Consider the following 25,822-nt stretch of genomic DNA (forward strand, 5'->3'; position numbering starts at 1 on the left):
GAGGAAGCAGTGAGGGAGCATTAGGCGGGAATTCAAATGGACGAAGTAGGAACAGACACGGTACTTCTTTGGGTAGCAGTGGAGTACAATGACAAGCTTTCAGTTGTTACTGATGGTTATTTGGGGAGATAGAAAGTAGTTAGGGTGTTGTGACACAAGAAGTAAACTGGACCCAGGAATAAGCTGCAAAGGCTTCAAAAGATTTCATTAGGAGTATTAGATATAATTTTTCATAATATAAAAATGATACTAAGAACCATCATAAATACCAGGGTAAAAACAAACCAAGTGAAAAGCCCGCATGGACGAGCTGGAAAGATTCAACATTTAATTTATGTGAGACTTTAATACTATTAATTCTGTTTATTAAAGACAAACCTATGCACATTCAGTATTATTAATGTAAAAGTCAGAAACTTGGAAGTAGAGAACATAACGAATACTAGAAGTACATGTAATTGAATGCAGCAAAGAAAGCATTGCAGAAAATCAGAGCTCAGATAACTTTCTCTTAATCTGGCTACCCCCAAAAAATGCACATGAGTATAACACAAAGCCAACAATATTAATCCTGATAAAGCTACTAACACTGGGTTTTACAGGGAAAGACAGAAATGGAGGAGAAGAGTTAAAACAGAGAGCAATATAGTTTGTTCCTAGAATCTCTTCCAAAGAAGTTGTCTAAAAAGAGTACTGCTGGTTGTTAGATGCGTGTAATACATTAAGTGAAATGTCTGTTCATTAAAGACCAGGTGTTTTCCTTCCTATCTTAAAACACTGAAGTTCTTGGAGGAAAATTGCCTAGTGTTTTTTTTTTTTTATGTGTAATTTTGATTTTAATTTTTCACAGATTATTAAGAACTGAGGAAAGCAATATTTCTCATTTTAAAAACATTTTAATTTAGACTGTCATAACTAAAAACACAAAACAATTCACATAGTTCATATATGCTGTATATAACTTGGGTAGATTTATTTATCTCATATACCTGAAGTAATATCAAAAGTGTTCTGCTGTAAAACTTACATGCATAACAAAATAGAGGAATATAGAGCTGTTAATCAGTTTACTTTGCCTTTTTTAAACCAAAAGTCAAGTAAAATAAACCTATGATTGTCAACCTTCATATTTAAAAATCTGTTATTCAATACATTTTTATTACCTGTTGGACACATGGCACTCACTGTGTTAGATCTTAGATTAGTGATAAAAAGCACTAAGGTATGAGTCTATCAAGACCAACAGGAAATACCTGGAAAATATCAGTTGCTTTTCGATGAGTTACAATATAATCACAGGGGCTGTAGGTAGAAAATCAAGGAATTTTCCAGTGTGGATCCAGTTCCTTAGGAAGATCTTCTGAAGCTATTAGGAAGTAATGGACATTTGGCTGAGAAGGCACCAAAAGATCATGTGATGTGAGAGTGAAATAAGAGTTGAGACAGGAAGAAGCAGTAGTGAAAGGGAGGCCTTAAAGAAGCTGGTCCAGCAGGGGTAGGCCCACGTTACGGAGAATATGAAGTCACGGTGAAGAGGCTCAGGGAGCCAGCACATACGCCCTGAGATGGATGTGTTTACGCTTGCCCTCAGTCGCTAAGAGCCATCATAGGATCCTGAAGAAGGAATGCGGTTTTTATTTGTTTGTTTTTTCTTAAGGTCGATAAGAAAGATTGTCCTAATTAATTTTTTGGAAACCATTAAAAATGCACATTTGTTTGTTTTTACAGTTGGGGATTATATACCGTGACATTAAGCTTGAAAATATTCTACTTGATTCTAATGGCCATGTGGTGCTGACAGATTTTGGGCTGAGTAAGGAGTTTGTGGCTGATGAAGTGAGTATTATATTTCAATTTGAAGTTAGTGATAGCACAATGTAAACAAGGATGAAAAGTTACGGGATAAACACTTCCCAGGACAGTGCCACATGGCTGATGAACTTTTGTGCATGTTTGCCCAGGGGAGCATTTTGAACGTGAATGCCTAGAGATTTTTAGTTAAAAATTATCATGGGACCATCCTGTGAGAGGAGAATAAAACAGTATTCTGATACAGCCATCAAAAGTTTACTGCAGTTCAGCCCTGGTGGCAGGGTGGGGGGTTGGTCATGTTGCAATTCCCTCTCTGCTCTCCTCTCAGGAGTTTTTGGGCACACATGCAGACGTGTGTGGCGTGATTCTCAAGCTGCCGGGTCCAAATGCTCAAGCCACTATCAGCCATGTGGGAGTCCAGTGCCCCAGCCACCATGCCACCTGCTAGCCGCACATTATGCTTTTTATACTCCTGGTCATTGAAGACGCCTGAATAAACTTGAAGGCCAATTTTGCCTCTATCCAGGACATTATTGGTATAGAATACAGAATCACAGTAAAATTTTTGTGGTGAAGGGCTTTGTTGTAAAACACATCATTCTTAGGTTATACATGAGTGTATCTATTGCTGATTGCTTTTGGAATATTGCCAATAAGCAATCCTTGGTAAACAAGGTAAGTACTGAAATGATAAAAACTAGAGGTTCTCTTTGTTAAATCTTTAACATTCGCTTCACTTTTTCAGTAGAGACTTGTTGACCTACTCTGACATAATAGGTACGGACAACACAATGATAAATAAAATGGAAGTGATTTCTGTCTTCATGTAACTGTGGTTAGGATAACAAATGGTGGAACCAGACTTTGGCCCTGGGGAATAGCAAAATGTTAGATCCCAAACAAAGCAAAACAAAGAAAAGTCAGAATTGATGATGAGTCTTAAACACAGTAATACAGATTAGAAACACTGTGATTAAATAGGCCAGGTTCACTACTCAAGAGAGACCTGTGTTTTTGTTTGTTTGTTTGTTTGTTTGTTTTGGCAGTCATGTCAGCAGCCACCCCTCTAGGGAACCAAAATTAGTTCCAATCACAGACCATCATCTTCACGTAGTTAGTTGTTTGGATGCAAAAACAAAATATTGGTGTTCAACTCGAAGCAGAGAAGTAATTGATCAGTTCCCTTATTCTCTGAGTATAGCCCAGCTCTGTGTAACCTAGCGATTAAGCTCTGTGGTGACTTCCCTCTTTCACTTAAGACGCCCAGCTCATTCTTGCTCTTAGTCCCTGGAGACAGGCTGTCACGCCAGGCTTCAGGTTTAATGGTCCTTTGCTCTCCTGATTCTACCCCATATCTCTTCAGCAAGTCGCCCTAGGAAGACCCTTTCTACCTTTTAAAAATATTCCTGTTGTACCATTTCTGTTTTGATTAGCTAGCTTTCTTTTTATTTTTTATTTTTATTGGCTTTTGTTTGTTTCTTGAATTAGACCAACTCACTTATCTCATAATGCCATTTTCCTAGGACTGAGTTTCATTTTGTTCCTTTCCTACTCTGCCTCTGGTTTTCAGGCTAAGTGTGGAAACTGCCTGCCTCCTCTTCAGCCTCTTCCTCTTTGCCTTCCCTGTCACCGTTTAAGCATGGCTAGTCTCCCAAATTGTAATTTTTTAAATGGAGACATGGATGTGTAGACAGGACTAACCGATAAACAATTTAAAAATCATCACTGAATCCCATATTCCCTTCTAGCACTTGCTCTATTTTCTCCTTTGTCAGTATGTTCACTTCTCTGCCCACATCACTCCCTCCATAATCCGCTCCAGTTCGCCTTGCGCCCCCCACCAGTTGACTCAAACTGTTTTTGCCATTGTGCTGCTGACTTCAATTTCTTCATTTTTAGTCCTCATTTTGCTTGACCGGCTTGTAGGGTTGAACTAGAAATTGCCTCTCCCCTTGGCACTGTGACACAGCACACGCCGTTTTCCTTCTCTTGCTGTCTTCTGTAAGCACTTGCCCTTCTACCTGAGGGCTCCTCACTGCTCCATCCTACGACTCTTCTCTTTCTTTGAGTCTGAACTTCCTCCGTGTATGCTGCCCGTCCCCCCGTGGCCACCCCTGACCTCTGGACTTGAGTCCCCAGTGTGCCTGCTGTGCCTCTCCACTTGACACGCACAGGCTCCTTAAATGCAGTGTTTCCAAAATGGAGCTAATCTTTTTTTTGAGAGGTTTTTGCCGTAGGGCACGTGGGCTCGCCAGACAGACAGAGACAGAAAGCGAGAAATCACCCCCCAGGGGGGATGGCCACGCTTCAATTCCTTCTCATCTGTTCTCCTCTCGGGATCTTGGGCATGCATGCACACACGCCCAGCATGAGTTTTAAGCCACCGGGTCTGCGACACAAACCGCAGTCGACTACTACGTGGGAGTCCAGCGACATAGCCATTGTGCTAACTGCTGGTCCCATCAAAATGGAGCTAATCTTTGCCCACCCAGATCTTCTTCTCTGAAAGTAAATCCTAATCACAGGTAGTATAAATTTAGGCCACATTTGGTCTGGGAAATGTATTTGTATTTATTTTCAGAAATTTGCTTTGTATATATATGTTTTATGTTTCGGCTCGTGTTATTGTACTCATCTCTGTATGTCATGAATTTAACAGTTCAAAACATATTGAGTATCTGCTGTGTGCCAGGTATTTACTAGACCCTAGAAATACAGTGGTGAATGTAACAAATTCCTTGCTCAGGACCCTGTATTTTAGAGGTATTTGTCAAATATTTATATAAATATTCCTACATCACAGTTTGCTAACTGGGATAATATTCAGGATAATATTGATTTATTTTAAAATCTCTAAATCTTTTATATGATAATGAATGATTTATAGAATTTGGTACACTTACTGATACATTCTTTTTCTCAACCATAAATGTGATAAATCCCTTGAGAGTCTGAGAATAAAAGAAGACATTTCTAAATATTCAGGCTAGTATATGTCTTCCCTGGAATATTTTTGATAGAACAGTATAACAAACATTTGCTGATTTCTTATTGTGTGTCAGGCAGTCTGCTAGGTGTTGGATATTGGAGTCTAACAATGAAGACTTTAAGGGCAGTTAAACGATTGTTGGTGAGGCCAGCAGGTGGCATGGTGACCATAGTTCGAGACCTGGACCAAGCAGTTTGTTTTCTTACTTTCCCTTTCTCTCTCTCTATCTCTCTCTCTCTCTCTCTGGTCAAATTAAACAATAATAATAACAAGTAATGTTAAATAATTAAATAAAGATTGTTGGTAAGATGAGGATAGTTTTAGCAAAATTTTGTCTGGCCTTATTTATATGAAATTAATGTAAAAAATGACACATTGGTGTATTATTATTGATACTCTATACTTAAATATAGTATACCCATTCTGTGTTTATATAATTTAACAATGAATTAGCATTTTTATAATTGATTATTAAAGTAGCTCTCCTGATAGATTTTTTAAAATGGAAGATTTAGTCAATAAAAACAATGTTTCTAACATTTAAAACAGAGGTAGGTAAGTTAATTATCGCCCACTGCCATGCCATGGTATCTATAATTAAAGGGAAAATGCATATGGATTTATTCCTGTTTTCTTTTTCCAGAAATAGAAGAATCTAAACTTTGCTCAAGTCCAATAATGTTATTTATTGATTAATTCTTGGAGCATGTAAGAGACATTTTAATGTAGTGAAGAGAACACATACACCAAAGTCAGGAGACTTTTTGAATTCTCCACTTTCCAGCGGTGTGATTTCAGATTACTGTGAGCAGAATTAAAATATATCGTTGATGGCCCAGCTCCATGGCCTCCTGGTTAAGGTAGCCAGATTACATATGGTTGATTGCACTGCTGAAGTCACAGACCCAGTGACTTGAGAAACATGCTGGACATCTGTGTGTGTATCCCAGAATCCTAAAGGGAGGGTGGAGGAGAGAGGATGGCAGCATGGAAAGAAGCATGCACTTTCTTCTCTGCCTCTCTCTCTCGCTCTGTCTCCCCCTGTTACAGACAGACGGACGAGTGCAGTGTGCCCTCTAGCAAAAACAACACACACACACACACACACACACACACACACACACACACACAATCCAGACTGAGAATGTTTCATTATTCTCTATTTTCTTATTGTAGGAAAGTTTTTAATTGCATCTTTTTCTAATATATTCCTAGTTAATAATGACATTTGCAGGATTCTGTTATTGGAACCTATGTATCTCAAGATGTCTAGACAAGGGTCAGGATCCATAAAGGGCTTGTTTGCCCAAGATCCCGAGAGGAGAATAGGGGAGGGGGATTGTGGTGTGGCCATCCCCCCAGGGGGTGATTTCTTGCTTTCTGTCTCTCTGTCTGTCTCTGTCTTTCTGGTGAGCACACACTCCCTATAGCAAAAACCTCTCACAAAATATAAATAAAATGAAAAAAAATATCACAGAGCAAGCAGGAGAAATTTTTTTCTTTTTAAATTTCCAGTGCATGCATGTGGTCACCAGAGTGGGGGAAGAAAAGGAATTCCCCAGTGGAATGTGGTCTCACCACAATACCTTCTTCTCCATTTCTCATCCAGTCAGGATATGGCGTGTGCTCTCACGTACCTGATGTGTTTTTTCATGCCACTGGGGCTAAGATTTGAGCCATAGTTTACCATGTGAGATCTGGCTCCCTTAAACTCAAAGACACATGTCCAGCCCTAGACAATTTTTGAATTGAGAATATTTTCACAGCAACTTCTGAGTAGTACATATTTTGTTGTTTGTTCAATGTTTTTTATGTGTGTTTACTTGAAACCGTATTTCACAGTCACAGTTTATTTTTACCTATTTTCTAAGAAAGAAGGGAAAATGAATATCCAGGACTTTCAAACTCTTGAGAGGTATTTAACAAAAGACATCATGGAATAATAAGATTACATAAAGGTAATTAGTAAGTGTTTATGTTTTCCAAATTTATTTTTAAATTATATATATATATGATTTACATTCAATCACTGTGTATCATTACAGTATACCAAATGAATTTTCCCATCATGAATACACTGTATATTGATTCAGTCAAAGACATTATCATACACATTATAATCAAAAGAGTTCTTTCCATTTTGGGTCCCTTAAATGTTTTGCTTCTTTCTTCTTCCCCTTCATCCCCTCCCTCTCCCCTTCCCCCATTTCCCACCTTCCCCCAGCACTGTCTCCAGTATTCCCGTCGCTCTCTATAGCTTTATACCTTCCAGTCTTTCAGTTTCCACCATAGGTGCTGACATTTGGTATATATTGGGTAGGAATATACAGTGCTTCTCTTTCTGGCTTGCTTCACTTACCAGTAAATCTTCTGTATTTGTTCACTTTCCATCAAGTGCCAGGGTCTCACCTTTTTATGTCTGAGTAGTATTCCGTAGTGTATATGTTCCACACTTTTTCAGTCCTTTCATCTATTTGTGGACATTTGGGTTGATTCCATGTCTTAGCAGTTGTGAGTAATGCTGTAGTAAATATGGATGTGCAAGTGTTTTTCTGACTGAGCATTTTCCTATCCTCTGGATAGATACTCAGGAGTGGAATTGCTCAATCACATGACAGCCATTCTGACTGGGATTAGGTGGTATCTCATTGTGGTTTTGATTTGCATCTCTCTAATAATAAGGGATGTTGAGAATTTTTTTATATGCTCTTGGGCATTTATTTGTCTTCCTTAGAGAGTTGTCTGCTCAGCTCATTTGCCCATCTTTTTTGGGGGAGATGTAAACTGTTTGAGTTCCCTCAATACATTAAATTTTTCAGTCCCTGACCTAAGGTATAGATAATCCTTCTACTCTGAGGGTTGTCAATTCACTCTAATTACTGTTTCTTTTGCTGTGCAGAAGCTTTTTAATCTGATGTAATATCACTTGCCTGTTTTGGGGACTATTGCCTGTGCTTTAGGGGTCTTGTTTAAGAAGGCTTTGCCTACTTCTGTCTCCAAGAGTTTCCTCTGTGTTTTTTACCAGTAGTTTTATAGTTTGAGGTCTTAGGTTTAGATCTTTAAAAAAAAAAAAAAAAGAAGAAAAACATAAAAATTATATATTTGAATCCATTTATTCACACTTTCAGTTGTAGACATTCTATGATTTTTCCCACTCATTCAGCAAATATTGATTGAATGTCTACTGTGATCCAGGCACTCTTCTATCTAGATGTCGAGACCCAGAAATGAGCAGAATAAACAAAAACTCCTTCTCGACACAGGCAGGCTAACAATAACAAATAAATAATGTAGTGCATTAGAGAGTGATGAGTTGTAAGAAGACAAGTACAGTAGGGAAGTGGGGTAGGAACCTTCAGGGTGAGAGGAGGTTGCGCTTTGACATCAGGTGGTCAGGAAAGGTCTCACTAACAAGGTAACAGTTGAATAGAGACATGAAGGAAGCAAGAAGGTTAGTCATGTGGATATTTTAGGAAAGAGATTTCTAGGTAGAGGGATCAGCCAGGATTAAGGTCCTAAATTGAGATTATGTTTGGGGTGTTTGTAGAATAATAAGGAGTCCAGAGTGAGTGTATGGAATGGATGAGGATTAGAATAGCAGGAAATAAGAACATGGAGGCGATCGTATGGAAGGACTGTACAGATCCATGCAGGTCACAGAAGATCACTGTAAAGATTATGCCTTCTGTGCACAAAACAGGGAGCCATTGTACAGTTTTGAATAGAAATGTGGCATGATCTAACTTACTTTGGAAGAATAATTCTGATTGCTAAGTGTGATAGTCCTATAGTAGGACAAGTCTGGAAACATGGAGTCTAGGTAAGAAGCTGTTCCATTAATCCCAGCAAGAGCTGATATTGGCTTAGACCACTGAGTAGCAGAATAGGTAGTAAACTATAGACGTTGTCAGATTTTAGATATGTTTTGACATCATAGCTAATAGCATTTTTGATGAGTTGAATGGGGGGATAAAGTAAAAGAGGAGTCTATGGTAGCTCCATGATTTTTTACCAGACCAGCGAGAAAGAAGAAATTGTCATTGACCAATGACGGTAGGCCGCTGATGCAGAGTAGATACAGGGTGGGTGAAGCAAGTGTCCAATTGGACAGTTGGATTTGAGATGTCTTTTAGACTTACAGGCAGAGATGATGAGTATGTAGTGAGACTAATTTGGGAGAGAAGTCTGGTCTGGATATAAATATAAATCATAATTTGCCAATACGTAAGTGTTATTTAAAATCACGAAAGTGGTTGAAAGTACCAACAGAGTAAATATAGATAGAAAAAAAAAAGAACAAATCTCTAAACTCTGGGCTGTTCCAACATTAAGAGAAGAGGAGCCAGAAACGAAGTATGAAGGGACTACAGAAAGTTCATAGAAAAAATTAAATTAAAATATGAGTTTATCGGGACCAGCAGTTGGTGTAATGGCTATGTCACTGGACTCCCATGTAGTCAACTGTGGTTTGAGTCACAGACCCAGTAGCTTAAACTCACGCCGGGCGCGTGTGCGTGCTTGCCCAAGATCCCAAGAGGAGAATGGAGGAGAAGAAGAGTTCTTTCCATTTTGGGTCCCTTAAATGTTTTGCTTCTTTCTTCTTCCCCTTCATCCCCTCCCTCTCCCCTTCCCCCATTTCCCACCTTCCCCCAGCACTGTCTCCAGTATTCCCGTCGCTCTCTATAGCTTTATACCTTCCAGTCTTTCAGTTTCCACCATAGGTGCTGACATTTGGTATATATTGGGTAGGAATATACAGTGCTTCTCTTTCTGGCTTGCTTCACTTACCAGTAAATCTTCTGTATTTGTTCACTTTCCATCAAGTGCCAGGGTCTCACCTTTTTATGTCTGAGTAGTATTCCGTAGTGTATATGTTCCACACTTTTTCAGTCCTTTCATCTATTTGTGGACATTTGGGTTGATTCCATGTCTTAGCAGTTGTGAGTAATGCTGTAGTAAATATGGATGTGCAAGTGTTTTTCTGACTGAGCATTTTCCTATCCTCTGGATAGATACTCAGGAGTGGAATTGCTCAATCACATGACAGCCATTCTGACTGGGATTAGGTGGTATCTCATTGTGGTTTTGATTTGCATCTCTCTAATAATAAGGGATGTTGAGAATTTTTTTATATGCTCTTGGGCATTTATTTGTCTTCCTTAGAGAGTTGTCTGCTCAGCTCATTTGCCCATCTTTTTTGGGGGAGATGTAAACTGTTTGAGTTCCCTCAATACATTAAATTTTTCAGTCCCTGACCTAAGGTATAGATAATCCTTCTACTCTGAGGGTTGTCAATTCACTCTAATTACTGTTTCTTTTGCTGTGCAGAAGCTTTTTAATCTGATGTAATATCACTTGCCTGTTTTGGGGACTATTGCCTGTGCTTTAGGGGTCTTGTTTAAGAAGGCTTTGCCTACTTCTGTCTCCAAGAGTTTCCTCTGTGTTTTTTACCAGTAGTTTTATAGTTTGAGGTCTTAGGTTTAGATCTTTAAAAAAAAAAAAAAAAGAAGAAAAACAAAAATTATATATTTGAATCCATTTATTCACACTTTCAGTTGTAGACATTCTATGATTTTTCCCACTCATTCAGCAAATATTGATTGAATGTCTACTGTGATCCAGGCACTCTTCTATCTAGATGTCGAGACCCAGAAATGAGCAGAATAAACAAAAACTCCTTCTCGACACAGGCAGGCTAACAATAACAAATAAATAATGTAGTGCATTAGAGAGTGATGAGTTGTAAGAAGACAAGTACAGTAGGGAAGTGGGGTAGGAACCTTCAGGGTGAGAGGAGGTTGCGCTTTGACATCAGGTGGTCAGGAAAGGTCTCACTAACAAGGTAACAGTTGAATAGAGACATGAAGGAAGCAAGAAGGTTAGTCATGTGGATATTTTAGGAAAGAGATTTCTAGGTAGAGGGATCAGCCAGGATTAAGGTCCTAAATTGAGATTATGTTTGGGGTGTTTGTAGAATAATAAGGAGTCCAGAGTGAGTGTATGGAATGGATGAGGATTAGAATAGCAGGAAATAAGAACATGGAGGCGATCGTATGGAAGGACTGTACAGATCCATGCAGGTCACAGAAGATCACTGTAAAGATTATGCCTTCTGTGCACAAAACAGGGAGCCATTGTACAGTTTTGAATAGAAATGTGGCATGATCTAACTTACTTTGGAAGAATAATTCTGATTGCTAAGTGTGATAGTCCTATAGTAGGACAAGTCTGGAAACATGGAGTCTAGGTAAGAAGCTGTTCCATTAATCCCAGCAAGAGCTGATATTGGCTTAGACCACTGAGTAGCAGAATAGGTAGTAAACTATAGACGTTGTCAGATTTTAGATATGTTTTGACATCATAGCTAATAGCATTTTTGATGAGTTGAATGGGGGGATAAAGTAAAAGAGGAGTCTATGGTAGCTCCATGATTTTTTACCAGACCAGCGAGAAAGAAGAAATTGTCATTGACCAATGACGGTAGGCCGCTGATGCAGAGTAGATACAGGGTGGGTGAAGCAAGTGTCCAATTGGACAGTTGGATTTGAGATGTCTTTTAGACTTACAGGCAGAGATGATGAGTATGTAGTGAGACTAATTTGGGAGAGAAGTCTGGTCTGGATATAAATATAAATCATAATTTGCCAATACGTAAGTGTTATTTAAAATCACGAAAGTGGTTGAAAGTACCAACAGAGTAAATATAGATAGAAAAAAAAAAGAACAAATCTCTAAACTCTGGGCTGTTCCAACATTAAGAGAAGAGGAGCCAGAAACGAAGTATGAAGGGACTACAGAAAGTTCATAGAAAAAATTAAATTAAAATATGAGTTTATCGGGACCAGCAGTTGGTGTAATGGCTATGTCACTGGACTCCCATGTAGTCAACTGTGGTTTGAGTCACAGACCCAGTAGCTTAAACTCACGCCGGGCGCGTGTGCGTGCTTGCCCAAGATCCCAAGAGGAGAATGGAGGAGAAGGGATTACAGCGTGGCCATCCCCCCTTGGGGGGTGATTTCTCACTTTCTGTCTCTTCGTCTCTCTTTTATCTTTCTGGCTAGTGCACACACCCTATAGTTAAAAACCTCTCCAAAAAAAGAAGAATACATTGTGATCAAGAGAGGCCTTTTTTGTTTGTTTTGGTTTTGTTTTGCTTTAAAGGTGTCAGAAATCAGGCCATCCTGTGGTCTGGTGGTTAAGGCTATTGGATTCCACATAGTTGACTGTGTGTTTTGATTACTGGACCTGGAGACTTGTAAGACATACTGAAAGCGTGTACATGTGTGCCCAAAATCCCAAAAGGATGAAGAAATGGAGAAGGGATGGTGACGTGACTATCCCCATAGGGGGTGCTTTCTTGCTTTTCCTCCCTCCTATCCTCCTTTCTATCTCTCTCTCAGGTTAGCACCCATGCCCTCTGGCAGTTTCTTTTTTTAATGGAAATGATAGCTGTATATACTGGTTAGAACAGTCATGAAAAGGAAGTGGGGCAGAAAAGCTAATAATATAGGAGAAAAAGGAGAAACTTGCTGAAGCACTGTTCTTAAGAGGAATAGCATCAATTGCACAAGTTGGGATGTACTCCTTTACTAGAAGCATAGTCAATCCATCTATCCTTAACCATAGAGGAGAAGGTTAGCTTCTGGGCACAGATGGAGTTGCAGTTTGGGGAGTGGGAGCCTACACAAGGTCTTTAGTGATTGCTTCTGTGCTCTTACTGATAAAAAGGAAATGGGGACATTGGAGGTTAAAGGAGAGAAGAGAGATATAAAATAAGAAAGTGAGAAAGTCAGAGGTTTAAGGAAGTGAAAATGTGTTTGCTTGGAAGCATTAAAGACTCCCAGAGAGAGAGAAAGTGAAAATGAAAAAGCACCCCCTTCCTCCAGGGAGATGGCCATGCCACAATCCCTTCTCTGTTCCCTCAGGATTTGGGGCATGTACATACATATGCCTGGTATGTTTTTCAAGTCGCCAGGTCTGAGACTTAATCTGTACAGTTGTCTATGTGGGATCCAGCCATCTTAACAACCATGCCACAGGCTAACCCAGATATGACATTTTAATAACATGAAATTTTCTAGTTTTTTCTCTTAAGGTTTTCATTTCTTGAGTCATTTTTATTGTGGTAAAAACACATAACATGAAAATTATCTTACCATTTTCTACATAGTTAAGTGGTATTAATGATGGTCATATTGCTGATCTAGATCTCTAGAACTTGTTCATCTTGCAGAATGGAAACTCCATACCCATCAACATAACTCAGTTTTCCCTTCCTTCTAGCCTCAGTCTACCGCAATTCCACTTTCTGTTTCTATGAGTTTGACTACTTCAAATTTCTCGTTTAAGTGAAGTCATACAGTATGTATCTTTTTGTGACTGACTTACTTCACTTAGCATAATGTCCTCAAGATTAACCCATATAGTGTATAACAGTGTTTCCTTCATTTTTAAGTCTGAATAATATTTTATGGTATTTATATACCACATTTTGTTTATCCATTCATCAAATAATGTGCATTTGAGTTGCTTCTACCTGTTCATTGTGAATAATCCTGCGGTAAACATGGATTTGCAAGTATCTTTTTAAAATTCTGCTTTCATTTCTTTTTCAATATTCCTGAAGTAGAATTGTTGAATCATATAGTAATTCTGTTTTTAATTTTTTTAATTAAAAAAATATCTAGAGCGGTTTCTGCTATAGGGCACGTGCACTTGCCAGAAAGACTGTGAGGGAGACAGAGAGACAGAAAGTGAGAAATCGCACCTCTCACCCCCCCAGCAGCAGGGATAGCCATGACCCAACCCCTTCTCCTCCATTCTCCTCTCAGGATCTTAGGCAAGCATACACACATGCCCAGTGTGAATTTTAAGCCACCAGGTCTGGGACCCAAACCGTGATCAACTGCATGGGAGTCCAGCACTGTAACCATTATGCCCTCTGTTGGCCCCAAGAACTTGTGTTTTTGTTGTTATTGTTGTTGTTTTTTACCTTTTTATTGTAAAACAAAACACAGAGTCAAAACAGAGATGAAACAAATGTATGGTTTAGAGAATCATTATAAGGCAAACATCCTTGTAACTACAAGTCAAGTGAGGAAATAAAACTTTGCGCCTCATGGATACGTGTTTATTTATTCTGCTTGTGACTTTCATAACATTCTGGATAACATTCTCAAATGGGTTTTATAATTTACTAATTCCCTCTTCAACCATAGCTAAGATGTTTTCTTTATTATCATTTTTAAAATTTTTTTCAGTTCTGATTCTTTTTAACATCCTTCTAATCTTTTCTTTGCTATTCTATTGTTTTATGGATATTTTCTTTTTGTGTCTTAACTTCTACCACATACTAGTCTTTTACAGATTGTTTTTAAAGTATGTGAAGTAGGGGACCAGCAGGTGGTGTGGTGATTAAGGTGCTGGACACTCCCACATGGCCAACCATGGTTCAAGTCCTGGACGTGGTGGCTTGCTTTCTCACTTTTGCTCTATCTCTCTTTCTCTGTGTCTCTCTGGTCAAATTAAAATAAATGAATGAATAAATAAAATTTATTTTAAATAATTATTTTTTTTAAGTATGTGAAGTTATCCTTCTGTTTGTTGTGTCTGTGGAGTCTACTTCACTTATTTAATAATATTATGATATCATTACTTTTTCTGTGGGAATCCTGGACCAGTTAAATTAAGGAACTATCTCTGATTCTGTCATGTATTTCAGGATATGCTATATTTGAAAAGATTTCACCATTTCCCCCATACCATGGGGAGAGTAAATTTAGACTTCAAATCTGCAGGAAGCTCAAGCCTAGGGATTTGATATTACAGAAGAAACATTTGTTTGCTTTTAAAGCTAGAGTCTAGACAGAAACAAGCTTGTGCTAGTTTATGAATCTATTTTTCTAAGTTTAAGGTTTCTGAATTTGTCTTGTACCAGTTTTTAGCAGAAAAGCTTTCAACTTTTCCCCATTCAGGGTGATGTTAGCTATGGGTTTTTCATAGATAGCTTTTATTGTGTTGAGAATGACCCTTTTATGCCAATATTGCTGAGAGTGTTGATCATGAAGGGATGTTGTATCTTATCAAATCCTTTTTCTGCATCAATTGATATGATCACATGGTTTTTATTTTTCTTTCTGTTAATATGGTGTATTGCATTTATGGTTTTGCATATGTTGAACCATCCTTGCATTCCTGGAGTAAAGCCTACCTAGTCGTGATATATAATCTTTTTTATATGTTGTTGGATACAATTTGCTAGTATCTTGTTGAGAATTTTCGCCTCTGTATTCATCAGAGATACTGGTCTATGGTTTTCTTTCCTTTCATATCCTTTTCTATTTTAAGGATAAGGGTGATGGAGGCTTCATAGAATGAATTTGGGAGAGTTCCATCCTTTTAGATCTTTAGAAATAACTCGAGTAGAATGGAGATTAACTCTTCTTTATAAGTTGTACAGAATTCAGAGGTGAAGTCATCAGGAACAGGACTTTTCTTTGTTGGGAGATTATTTATTACTGATTCAATCTCATGACTTGTTATGGGCTTATTCAGACTTTCTATGTCCTCCTGACTCAATCTGCATAGATTATATATGTCTAGGAAATTGTCCATCTCATCCAGGTTTTCTTGTTTGTTGGTATATAGTTGTTCATAGTATACTCTAATGATGTTTTATGTTTCTATTATGTCTGTTATATTGCCTGCTTCACTGTGAAATTTATTTACCTGGTTCCTTTCTCTCTTATTAATTAGTCTAGCTAGTGGTGTGTCAATTTTGTTTATCTTTTCAAAGAACCAGTTTTTATTTTCATTCATTTTCTGTATAGTTTATTTTCTATTTCATTTATTTCTGCTTAAATCTTTATTATTTCTATTCTCCTGGAGTTTTTTTTTTTTTAATTTTTGTCTGTTTGTTTTTGTTGTTGTTGCTTTTCCAATTCTCTGAGGCATGATGTTAGGTTGTCCATTTTTCTTTCCATCATCTTATGTACACTAATTACTATGAACTGCCCTCTTATAACTGCTTTTGCAGTATCCCAAAGATTATGGAAATTTGTGTACTCATTATCATTGGCTTCCATGAATCTTTCAATTTCATTCTTTATTTCTTTAGTAGTTCTGAAGTCATTCAGGAGTAGGTTATTTCGTTTCCATGTATTTGTGTATTTTTTGAGGATTTTTCCTGAAATTCATATCAAGTTTAATTCCACCATGGTCAGAGAAGGTGCTGGATATAGTTTCTATGCCTTTGAATCTGTAAAGGCTTGCATTGTGCCCTATTGTGTGGACAGTCTTTGAAGAGGTTCCATGTGGGGGTGAGAAAAATGTATATCTCATGGTTTTGGGGTGTAAGGTTCTATAGATGTCTGTTAAATTCATTTGATTAAAGTTCCAAGTTATGCAGCAATGCTAATTCTGGTCTACCTCATTTGTCCCGAGGGTCTCATCTTTTGTCTTACCAGAGTATTAAAACTCAGGCTTTGGCAATACAGGGTCTTTTATGATTCCAGGCAAATTCTATAGTTGTTTTTGATAATTCTGTGAAAAATATATCAGGTAATTTAGTTGGGATTGCATTAAATTTGTAAATTTGGGTAGAATTAACATTTTGATTTTATTAAGCTACTGGAAAAGTCATGATATGTTTTTCTGTGCAGAAATGTGTCATGACTTTTCTAATGATACATATTAATTCTTCCAATCCAGGAGCATTGAATGCTTTTCCGCTTTTTTGTGTCGTTTTCAGTTTCTTTTTTTTAGTTTTTCACAGTTTTCCTTATAGAGGTCTTTGACTTCTTTGGTTAGGTTTATTCCTAGATACCTTACACTTTTTTGTGGCTATTGTAAATGGAATTGCTATCTTCATTTATACCTCAGTCTGTTCGTTATTGTTGTATAGAAATGCTATCGATTCTTATACGTTGATTTCAAATCCTACCACTTTGCTATATTCATTTATCACTTTGAGGAGTTTGTTTGTGTGCTTGTTTGTTTTTGTGATTCTTTTGGGGTTTCCATGTATATAATCATGTCACCTGCAAATAGAGATAATTTCACTTCTCTTTTCCCTATTTAAATGCCTTTTGTTTTATTCTCTTGTCTTAATTGTATTGTCTAGGACTTCCAGTACTAAATTGAAAAAGAGTGGAGAAAATGGGCAGCCTTGTCTTGCTGCAGTTTTGATGTTGAGTATGGGATTTTCATAGATGGCTTGTATTGTGCTGAGAAATGTCCCTACTAAGCTGATTTTGCTGAGAGTCTGAATCATGAAGGGATGTTGCATATATATATTATTTGAGTGATTTTTGCTATAGGGTATGTGAGCTCTCTGGAGAGACAAAGAGACAGTGAGAAAGTGAGAAATCATCCCTCAGGAGAGATGACCATGCTGCAGTCTCTTCTTCATTTTTTCCTCTTGGGATTTTGGACACGCATGCACATGTGCCAGCATGAATTTCAAGCCACCAGGTCCAGGACTCAAACCACAGTTTACCACATGGGAGTCCAGCACCTTAACTATTATACCACCTGCTGGCCCCCAGGATGTTGTATTTTGTCAAATGTTTTTCCTGCGTGGATTAATATGGTCATTTGGTTTTTATCTTTCTTTCTGTTAATATGATATGTTACATTTATAGTTTTGCATATATTGAAACACCCTTGCACCCCTTGAGTAAAGCTTATGTGGTTGTGGTGCATCCCTTGAATAAAGCTTACGTGGTTGTGGTGTATAATTTATGTGTTTTTGGATACAATTTGCTAGTATCTTGTTGAGAATCTTTGCATCTAAATTCATCAGACATATTGGTCTGTAGTTTTCATTTATTGTTATGTCCTTTTCTGTTTTGGTGATCAGGGTGATGGAAGCTTCATGAAATGAATTTGGGAAGTTTCCTTCCTTTTGGATCTTTAGGAATAGTTTTGTGTTGTTGTTATTTTAAATTAATTTATTTTTATTATTATTCATACATTAAATCGCTATGCATCACTTAGATTGTGAAGAGATTTTACCCAGCATGATATACACCTCAGTCTCAGTCTACCCCAGTTGAGACCACCATACACATCCTCGTCAACAGATAATAAATTGCATCTGTGTCCTGCAAGTGTCTTACCTCTCCATTCCTGCCCCCGCCCCCAAATTTCCTATCCTCTTCCCCTCCCACACTCTTATTTTCACTTTGTCTCTAGTGTCCATTACAATATTTAATACTTTTATGTTCTCCAGTCTTTTAGTCTCTATATAAAGTACGGACAGTTGGTATATGTTAAGTGGAGACATACAATGTCTCTTTCATAGCCTGACTTACTTCACTCAGCAACAAATCTTCCATATTCCTCCACTTTCTATCAAATTCCAGGGCCTTGTTGTTCTTTATGGCTGAATAGTATTCCATAGAGTATATGTGCCACAATTTTTGAATCTATTCGTCTGTCTGTGGACATTCGAGTTGGTTCCATGTGTAGTTGAGAATGAGGATTAGTTCTTTAAAAGTTTTGTAGAATTTAGAAGTGAAGCCATCAGGACCTTGGCTTTTCTTTGTTGGGAGACTGTTTATTACTGATTCAATCTCATTGCTTGTTACTGGTCTGTTCAGGCTTTCTGTATCTTCCTGATTAATTCTTGGTAGACCATATGTTTCCAGAAATTTGTGCATCTCATCCAGGTTTTCTTGTTTGTTGGTGTATAGTCAGTTGTAGTCAACTCTGATACCTTTATATTTACCTTTATATGTCTGTCATGTCTGTTGTAATATTGCCTGCTTCTTTGCTGATTAGATTTATTGGGTTCCTTTTTCTGTCCTTAGTCTTAATGGTGTGTCAGGTTTGTTTATCCTCTCAAAGAACCAACTTTTGGTTTAATTTATTTTCTGTATAGTTTGTTTATTCTCTATTTCATTTATTTCTGTTTGAATCTTTATTATTACTTCTTGGTTGCTGAGACCTGTAACAATACTGCTTCCCTCCCTCTGTGCAGTCACAGCAGTAGATCATATGTTTACCTCTCAGGTTTCCAACATCCTCTTCTTGACTGGTACTTAACAGTTTCCCTTGCTTTCTTGTGAACATAGTTTTGAGTGCTTATCAATGTAATATTTACTTGTTTTTAAACATTTTTTAGATATTTATTGTGAGGAGATTTACTGAAATTAAGAGTCTTTCCAAATACAAGATAGATGGGGAAAACTCATTGGTAATTTTACATTTAACTCATAAATACTATCTGTCAGAAAGTAGATAAGATCAGGACAAAACTCTGGCAAATAAAAGCTAGAAATGATTTAATCAAGTAGATGTTTATTGAGAAATTCCTGAGAGTTTAGCAATTGAGTTCCTGTTGAGAGTCTTCCTTAGAAGGAAGCCAGTTTTTTGTCCAGTGGTATCTGATCCTTTACCCTAAAGAACATTGAAGCCTCCTTGATTGGCTAATCACCTAAATACATGAATGCTCCCTATAATTTGCTGGAATGGTGCATAAATGCTGCTTTTGCTATTTTCACATTTGAGTAAATTTTCACTCACAGTCTTTTAACTCTGTATTAGCTCTAATGATAAGCACTGTTACTTATAAAATAGTATGAACATAAATGTTAAAGTGGTTGATTAACTCTGGCCTTGAGAAAATGTTACCACAAGGTATTTAAAACAAATCGTAAACCATAATCATAATAGAATTTAGTGATATTGTCCTGGCCTTTTTTAAAAATCATAGATCATAAAATATTACCTTGAAATATTTTCTGCCCCCAACTGAAACTCCAAAATATGTATTATGTTACCTCCTTTCCTGTCATATTTTACCAGTTTGTCTTCTTGGTAGAATTATTTTAAAGGCATTTGGTATATGCTGTAGATAAGATGCATCATCCTAGCTAAGCAAATGCAAGTAGAAATTTTAAATTGGTGATATTTGTACTAATAGAACATAAACTCTTAGGAAATTGAGGCAAAGGCATTAAAAGTTGGAACCCAGGGTAGTAACATAAGAGGAAAAAAAATACATATTTGGGACACGGTGTAAGATGGCAATGTTTTAGAATAATGGGGAGATTTAAGATACATTTGTCTCTGTTTGCTATTCTTCTCAGTAACTGGAACTTCCTAACACTTTTCTACCTCCTAGAATTTTTATCGAATAAATAATTGCCTATTAATTCTTTATTATTGGGTTTTCTACCTGCTTTCCAAAAAAAAAAAAAAAAAACCTAGAGAAGCTAAAACGAATTAAAAGGGAACTCAAAAGTCATTTGTAGAAAGTGGAGGAAATATCGGTATGCACTTGACTTGGTTGGTTCTAAGCTTCCTCTCAGTTAAGATAATGACATGAGCTACACATCATCATTGTCATATAAAGTAAAAGGGGGTAACTGATGGTAACTAGCATATTTTTCTGGATTAATCAGTAAAATATGTATTTCATAGACATTTTACCGCACATTGAGGACTATTTAGTGTTTTGAGGAAGAGTTTAGATTTTCATAACTTGCCATTTGTAAAATTTAATCCATGCTGGGAAGGCAGTATACGTAATTTCAAAATGCTGTATGACATGGAACTGCCTATAAATAACAGTTTATATGTGCTAAAAAGATTAGTCTTCTAGGTGGCACAGTGGTTAAGGTGCTGGACTCCATATGGCCAACTGTGGTGGCTTGAAAGTCACATCAGGTGGGTGCCAGATATCCCAGGAGAATGGAGAAGGGAGTGTGATGTGGCCGTCCCCCAGTAGGGGTGATTTCTCACTTTCCCTCTCACTCTTTCTTTCTATGTATCTCTGGTGAGTGCATGCACCCTATGGCAAAACCTAAATAAAAAAATAAATAATTAGTCTTCTAAATAAATAAAAATCTGAGAAAGTAATATCACAAAATTCACAAACCAGTTTGGAGATTTATTTTTCTTTTTTCAGTATAGCAAAACTTACTTTAGGATATGACATTTTAAAGATATCAAAGATATCTTTTAAGATGACATTAGGGGCCAGCAGGTGGTGTGGTGGTCAAGGGTGCTGGACTCTCATATGACTGACCACAGTTCAAGTCCCAGACCTGGTGGCTTGCGTGCTCTCCCTCTCTCTCTCTCTCTCTCTCTTCCCTCTCTCTCGCTCTCTCTCTCTCTCTCTCTCTTTCTGTCTCGCTCTGGTCAAATTGAAAATGACTATAAAGATAGATAAAATAAAAGAAAAATTTTTAAAAGATGACATTAAATAATAAATAGTATGATTCAGCAATTTTATTGTGTATCTATATCTTTGCTATGCAGTGATTTTTTTTTTAACTTAATGTCCAAGAAAGGTCAATTGAATAATAAATAGTATTAGGTTGGTGCAAAAGTAATTACAGTTTTACATTGTTGAAATTTGCCATTTGATATGGTGTACATTCTTAAATAAAAGTGGTTATGTTATACATCGTTTTGATGTGCATTTCTTGCTTTATCTTTTTTTACTAATGACTTATTACTTGCTATTTATTTTATATGTATTTTAGATTATGGAAAGGATGTTAGACAAAAAGCAAATCTGAGCAATTTTCTTATTTGAGTTCAAAAATGGGTCATAGAGGGAACCAGCAGTTAGCGTAATGGCTATGTCGCTGGACTCCCACGTAGTCGACTACGGTTCATGTCCTGGACCCGGTGGCTTGAAACTCACGCCGGGCACGTGTGCATGCATGCCCAAGATCCCGAGAGGAGAATGGAGGAGAAGGGATTGCGGCATGACCATCCCCCCTGGGGGGTGATCTCTTGCTTTCTGTCTCTGTGTATCTCTCTGTCTGTCTGGCGAGCGCACGCGCCCTATAGTGAAAACCTCTCCAAAAAAAAATGGATCATAGAGCAGTGGAGACAACTCATGACAGCAACACACTGGCCTAGGAACTGCTAATGAACATACGATGCAGTGGTGGTTTTAGAAGTTTTGCAGAGAAGACGAGAGCCTTGAAGATGAGGAATGTAGTTATTCGCCTTTGGAAGTTGACAACAACCAACTGAGAGACCTATCAGAATTGAACGTCTTACAACTAGGATGTTGCCAAAGAACTCAGCGTTGATCATTCTATAGTCGTTCAGCATTTGAAGCAATTTGAAAGGTGAAAAAGCTCAATAAGTGGGTGTTTCATGAGTTGATAGAAAATCTAAAAAAGGGTTTTGAAGTGTCTCCCTTTCTTATTCTACAAAACAAAAACAAATCATTTCTCAGTTGAATTGTGACATGCAGTGAAAAATGGATTTTTTTGACAGCTCAGGGGTTGGACTGAAAAGAAGCTCCAGACTTTTCCCAAAGCCAGACTTGCACCAACAAAAGATCATGGTCACTGTTTGGTAGGGTCTGACTACTACAGCTTTCTGAATCCTAGCGAAACCATTACATCCGAAAAGTATGCTCAGCAAGTCAATGAGAAGCACCAAAAGTTGCAGTATCTGCAGCTGAAATTGGTCAACTGAAAGGCCCCGAGTTCTTCTCCAGGGCAATACTCGACCACATGTTGCATAACAAATGCTTCAGAAGTTGACCGAATTAGGCTACAAAGTTCGACATCTCACCAACCGACTACCACTTCTTCCATCATCTTGACAAGTTTTTGCTGGGAAAAGGTTTCCACAACCAGCAGGATGCAGAAGATGCTTTCCCAGAGTCTGTCAAATCCCCAAGCATGAATTTTTATGCTACAGGAATAAACAAACTTATTTCTTGTTGCCAAAACTGGTTGATTGTAATGGTTCTAATTTTGATTAATAAAGATGTGTTTGAGCCTAGTTATAATGAGTTAAAATTCATGGTTCAAAACTGCAATTGCTTTTGCACCAACCTAATACATGAACTAAAAACACTGTTTAAAGAAATTTAGAGCTCTTTTGAAAGATAATTTTGAAACCTTTCTTTTTAATAATTCAATGAACAGATGGATGCTTCCTAATACACTTTTTTTTCTGTCTAATATTGTCCTATTAAGTGCTAAACATTATTCATTGCCTTTTGCACACAAATTTATGTGGAAATAATTTTATTTAGCTTTAGTCTTTCTAGTAGGTTGTCACAAAATTAGCATTTGTGATAAAGATTAAAAATTATTGAAGAGTTATAGCAATTAATATATGATTTGTATTAGCTATATTACTTTACCAACTAGCAAAAAAAAATTTTTCTACCAACCTAAGTATATGTGAATGATTTCTTTTAGTTTCAAAGGGGTAGAATCTTTCAATGACTGTAGCCTATAAAAAGAAATGAATCCTAAGTCATATTAATTTAATACATTTATATCACAATTAATAGTTTTAGTACATTTAATACCATGGTGTTTAAATAATTTCCTCTATGGACTTATTTATCCTTGAACCAGTAAAGCAGAGGACTTCCACCATTTCTTCAATATCACTGGAGTAGTATTTTTTTTAATGGTTAAAATTGGAAAATATACTGATTTTTCCTGAGATCTTGCTAGTGGAAGAAGGATAAAGTATTATTTGGAAAGCTTTTTTTTAAAAAGTATTTATTTATTATTGTTTAATTTGCTATAGGGCATATGTGTTCACCAGAGAGAGACAGAGAGAGGGAATGTGAGAAAGCAAACACTGGGTCCAGGACTTGAACCACAGTTAGCCATGTAGGAGTCGAGCACCCTAACCACCATGCCACCTGCTGGCCCCAGAAAGCTTCTTTTGAGAAGTGTTAGTTTTGTGAAAATAATTCTGTGAAATATTTTAATGACACCAAAGTACCTTTAAAAGTTTCAGCTATAACCCTATGAATATATATTATTGAAGAGGAGTTTTTCTTACTTAATATATAAATGTTCAACAACTGGATGTTTACTCTTTTCTATTACATTAGGATGAGACATATGACATGGTTGATTATTTTACAAATTTAAGATTTACTTAAGTTTTTAAAATTAACATTCCGGGAGCCAGCAGATGGCATAGCGGTTATGTCACCAGACTCCCAGATGGTCAACCACGGTTCAAATCCTGGACCTGGTGGCTTGAAAGTCATGCCTAATATATGTGCGTGCGTGCATGCACAAGATCCCACAAGGAGAATGGAGAAGGGATTGCAGTGTGATCATCCACCCTGGGGGTTGATTTCTCACTTTCCCTCTCTCTATCTCTGTCTCTCTCCAGTGAGTGCACATACCCTAAGACAAAAACCTTTACTAAGAAAAAAATTAACAGTCAGGCCTGTTATATTAAATTAGCCCTTTAAAATGTTTAAAGTTCTATTAAAGAGAATAACTATTTCCAAGAGACAGTTTCTTCTTTTAAAGACAGTTTTCTTTATTATCATTAAATATACAATTAGCAGTGCCAAACCTACACAAGATGGTGAGGTTTTTCTTTTCTGTGTGTGTGTGTGTGTGTGTGTGTGTGTGTGTGTGTGTATGTGTGTGTTTCATGAGAGAGTCAGTGATAGAGACAGACAGTGAAAGACAAATACCTCCAATAGAGTTAATAGTATGATCTCCCCTGGCCCTCCTAGCCTTCCTACCGGGCCAGAATCATGTGTGCGTGACCCTAGCATGTGCAGGTCAGCTCATCAGGAACCAAAACCACGATATTCCATGTAGATCCAGTTTCTCTTTGAGCAGCTAATTACTGCTGTGACACCAAGCTTGGCCTCGCTTTCTTAAATCTTCGAGTTCCCTGTTCTTCTACCTTCTTAGTATTTGGTCTTCCTTCCCACTTCAAGTTACCCAGTGTTTTCCCAATCTTGTCTATCTGGAAATAAAGTCATCCAAATTAACATATTATACAGTCTGTGTTACCTGCATTTTTTAAAAAAAGAATGGTTAAATAAACCAGTAACTGAGATACACACACACACGCACACACACACACACACACACACGATGAAGAATAGTTGAAGAATAATAGTGAATGATTGGATTTGTGGATGGATGGATGAAAGCACTATAATAGGGTTTCAAGCATATAAGAAGTCTTTCCATCAAGACATTTATCCAGGCCTCATACTGTGTAGGTGATGATCTGTCCTGTTGAAGAGAGTCTGTCAGGTAGATTCTACCACAACTTTGCTGTTGTAGTATATCAACCACTGACGTGTATTATTAACTTTCTTCTTTTGTCACTTGTCATGCTAGCTTGAAATCAAATCCCTTTTTTGTTTGTTTGTTCAAGACTGAAAGAGCATATTCCTTTTGTGGAACTATTGAATACATGGCACCAGATATCGTTAGAGGGGGAGATTCAGGACACGACAAGGTAAGTTCTATTTTTGACATTTCTTTATATAGTTCCATGAAATATGTGATCGGAATCCTAGTTAATAACTTAGATATAGTCTCTTTACAGTGACCTGTGGTGGTAATTGTCTTACCTTTTTTTTTTTTTTTTTCTCTCTCTCTCTTTTGCTTTGTTACCTGAACATGATATCTAGTGTCTTGGAGAAAACGTTACTAGAAAGTTTAGGGCGATTTTGAGGTTTTATTGGTAAGGATTTTTTTTTAAGTCTTTTTTTTTTAAGTTATTTATTCATTCTTTTATCTTAATTTGACCAGAGAGAAACAGAGAGAGAGAGGAAGTAAGAAAGCAAGCTGCCAGGTCCAGAACTATGAGCCATGGTGAGCCATGTGGAGGTGTCCAGTGCCTTAACCACCACACCACCTGCTGGTCCCTTGGTAAGGATTTTTAAAAAAATTGTTTTATAGAGTAAGTCTTACTTAAGTTGAGAGCTCAAATCTTACCATTTCTTCAAATACTTTTTATTTTATTTCCATTTAAAAAGCCTGTATCTTAAGGAAAGCACCAAGTAGGGCTGCATTAAAAAAAAAAAAAAAAAAACCAATTACTGTTCTGTTACATGGATACAGTCTTTTAGGAGACAGGTGAACCAAGTGCACTGCAGAGGCATCCCATGGTGCATAAACGGCGCACATTGCTTCTGTCTGAGTCCTGATGAATGACTTTGGACTGTGCTTGCTGCCATTATTAATTTCTGCTGGAAATCATACCAAAACATATAATTTTCTGTTCTACCTTTAGTTAATATTTGCTTTC

The 25,822-nt window shown here is 37.3% G+C and overlaps 1 protein-coding gene across 1 annotated transcript in view; it reads left to right on the forward strand.

The window, feature by feature from the left end:
- RPS6KA5 (ribosomal protein S6 kinase A5) overlaps nucleotides 1–25,822 on the forward strand; it is a 153,005-nt gene that overhangs the window by 68,985 nt on the left and 58,198 nt on the right. The window contains exons 4-5 of the mRNA XM_027775488.1: nucleotides 1,729–1,836; nucleotides 24,944–25,027. Of these exons, the coding sequence (XP_027631289.1) occupies nucleotides 1,729–1,836; nucleotides 24,944–25,027 (192 nt within the window). The remainder of the gene's footprint in view (nucleotides 1–1,728; nucleotides 1,837–24,943; nucleotides 25,028–25,822) is intronic.

This window comes from Tupaia chinensis, unplaced genomic scaffold (assembly GCF_000334495.1).
Source record: "Tupaia chinensis unplaced genomic scaffold, TupChi_1.0 Scaffold000568_1, whole genome shotgun sequence".
Lineage (NCBI taxonomy): Eukaryota > Metazoa > Chordata > Mammalia > Scandentia > Tupaiidae > Tupaia > Tupaia belangeri.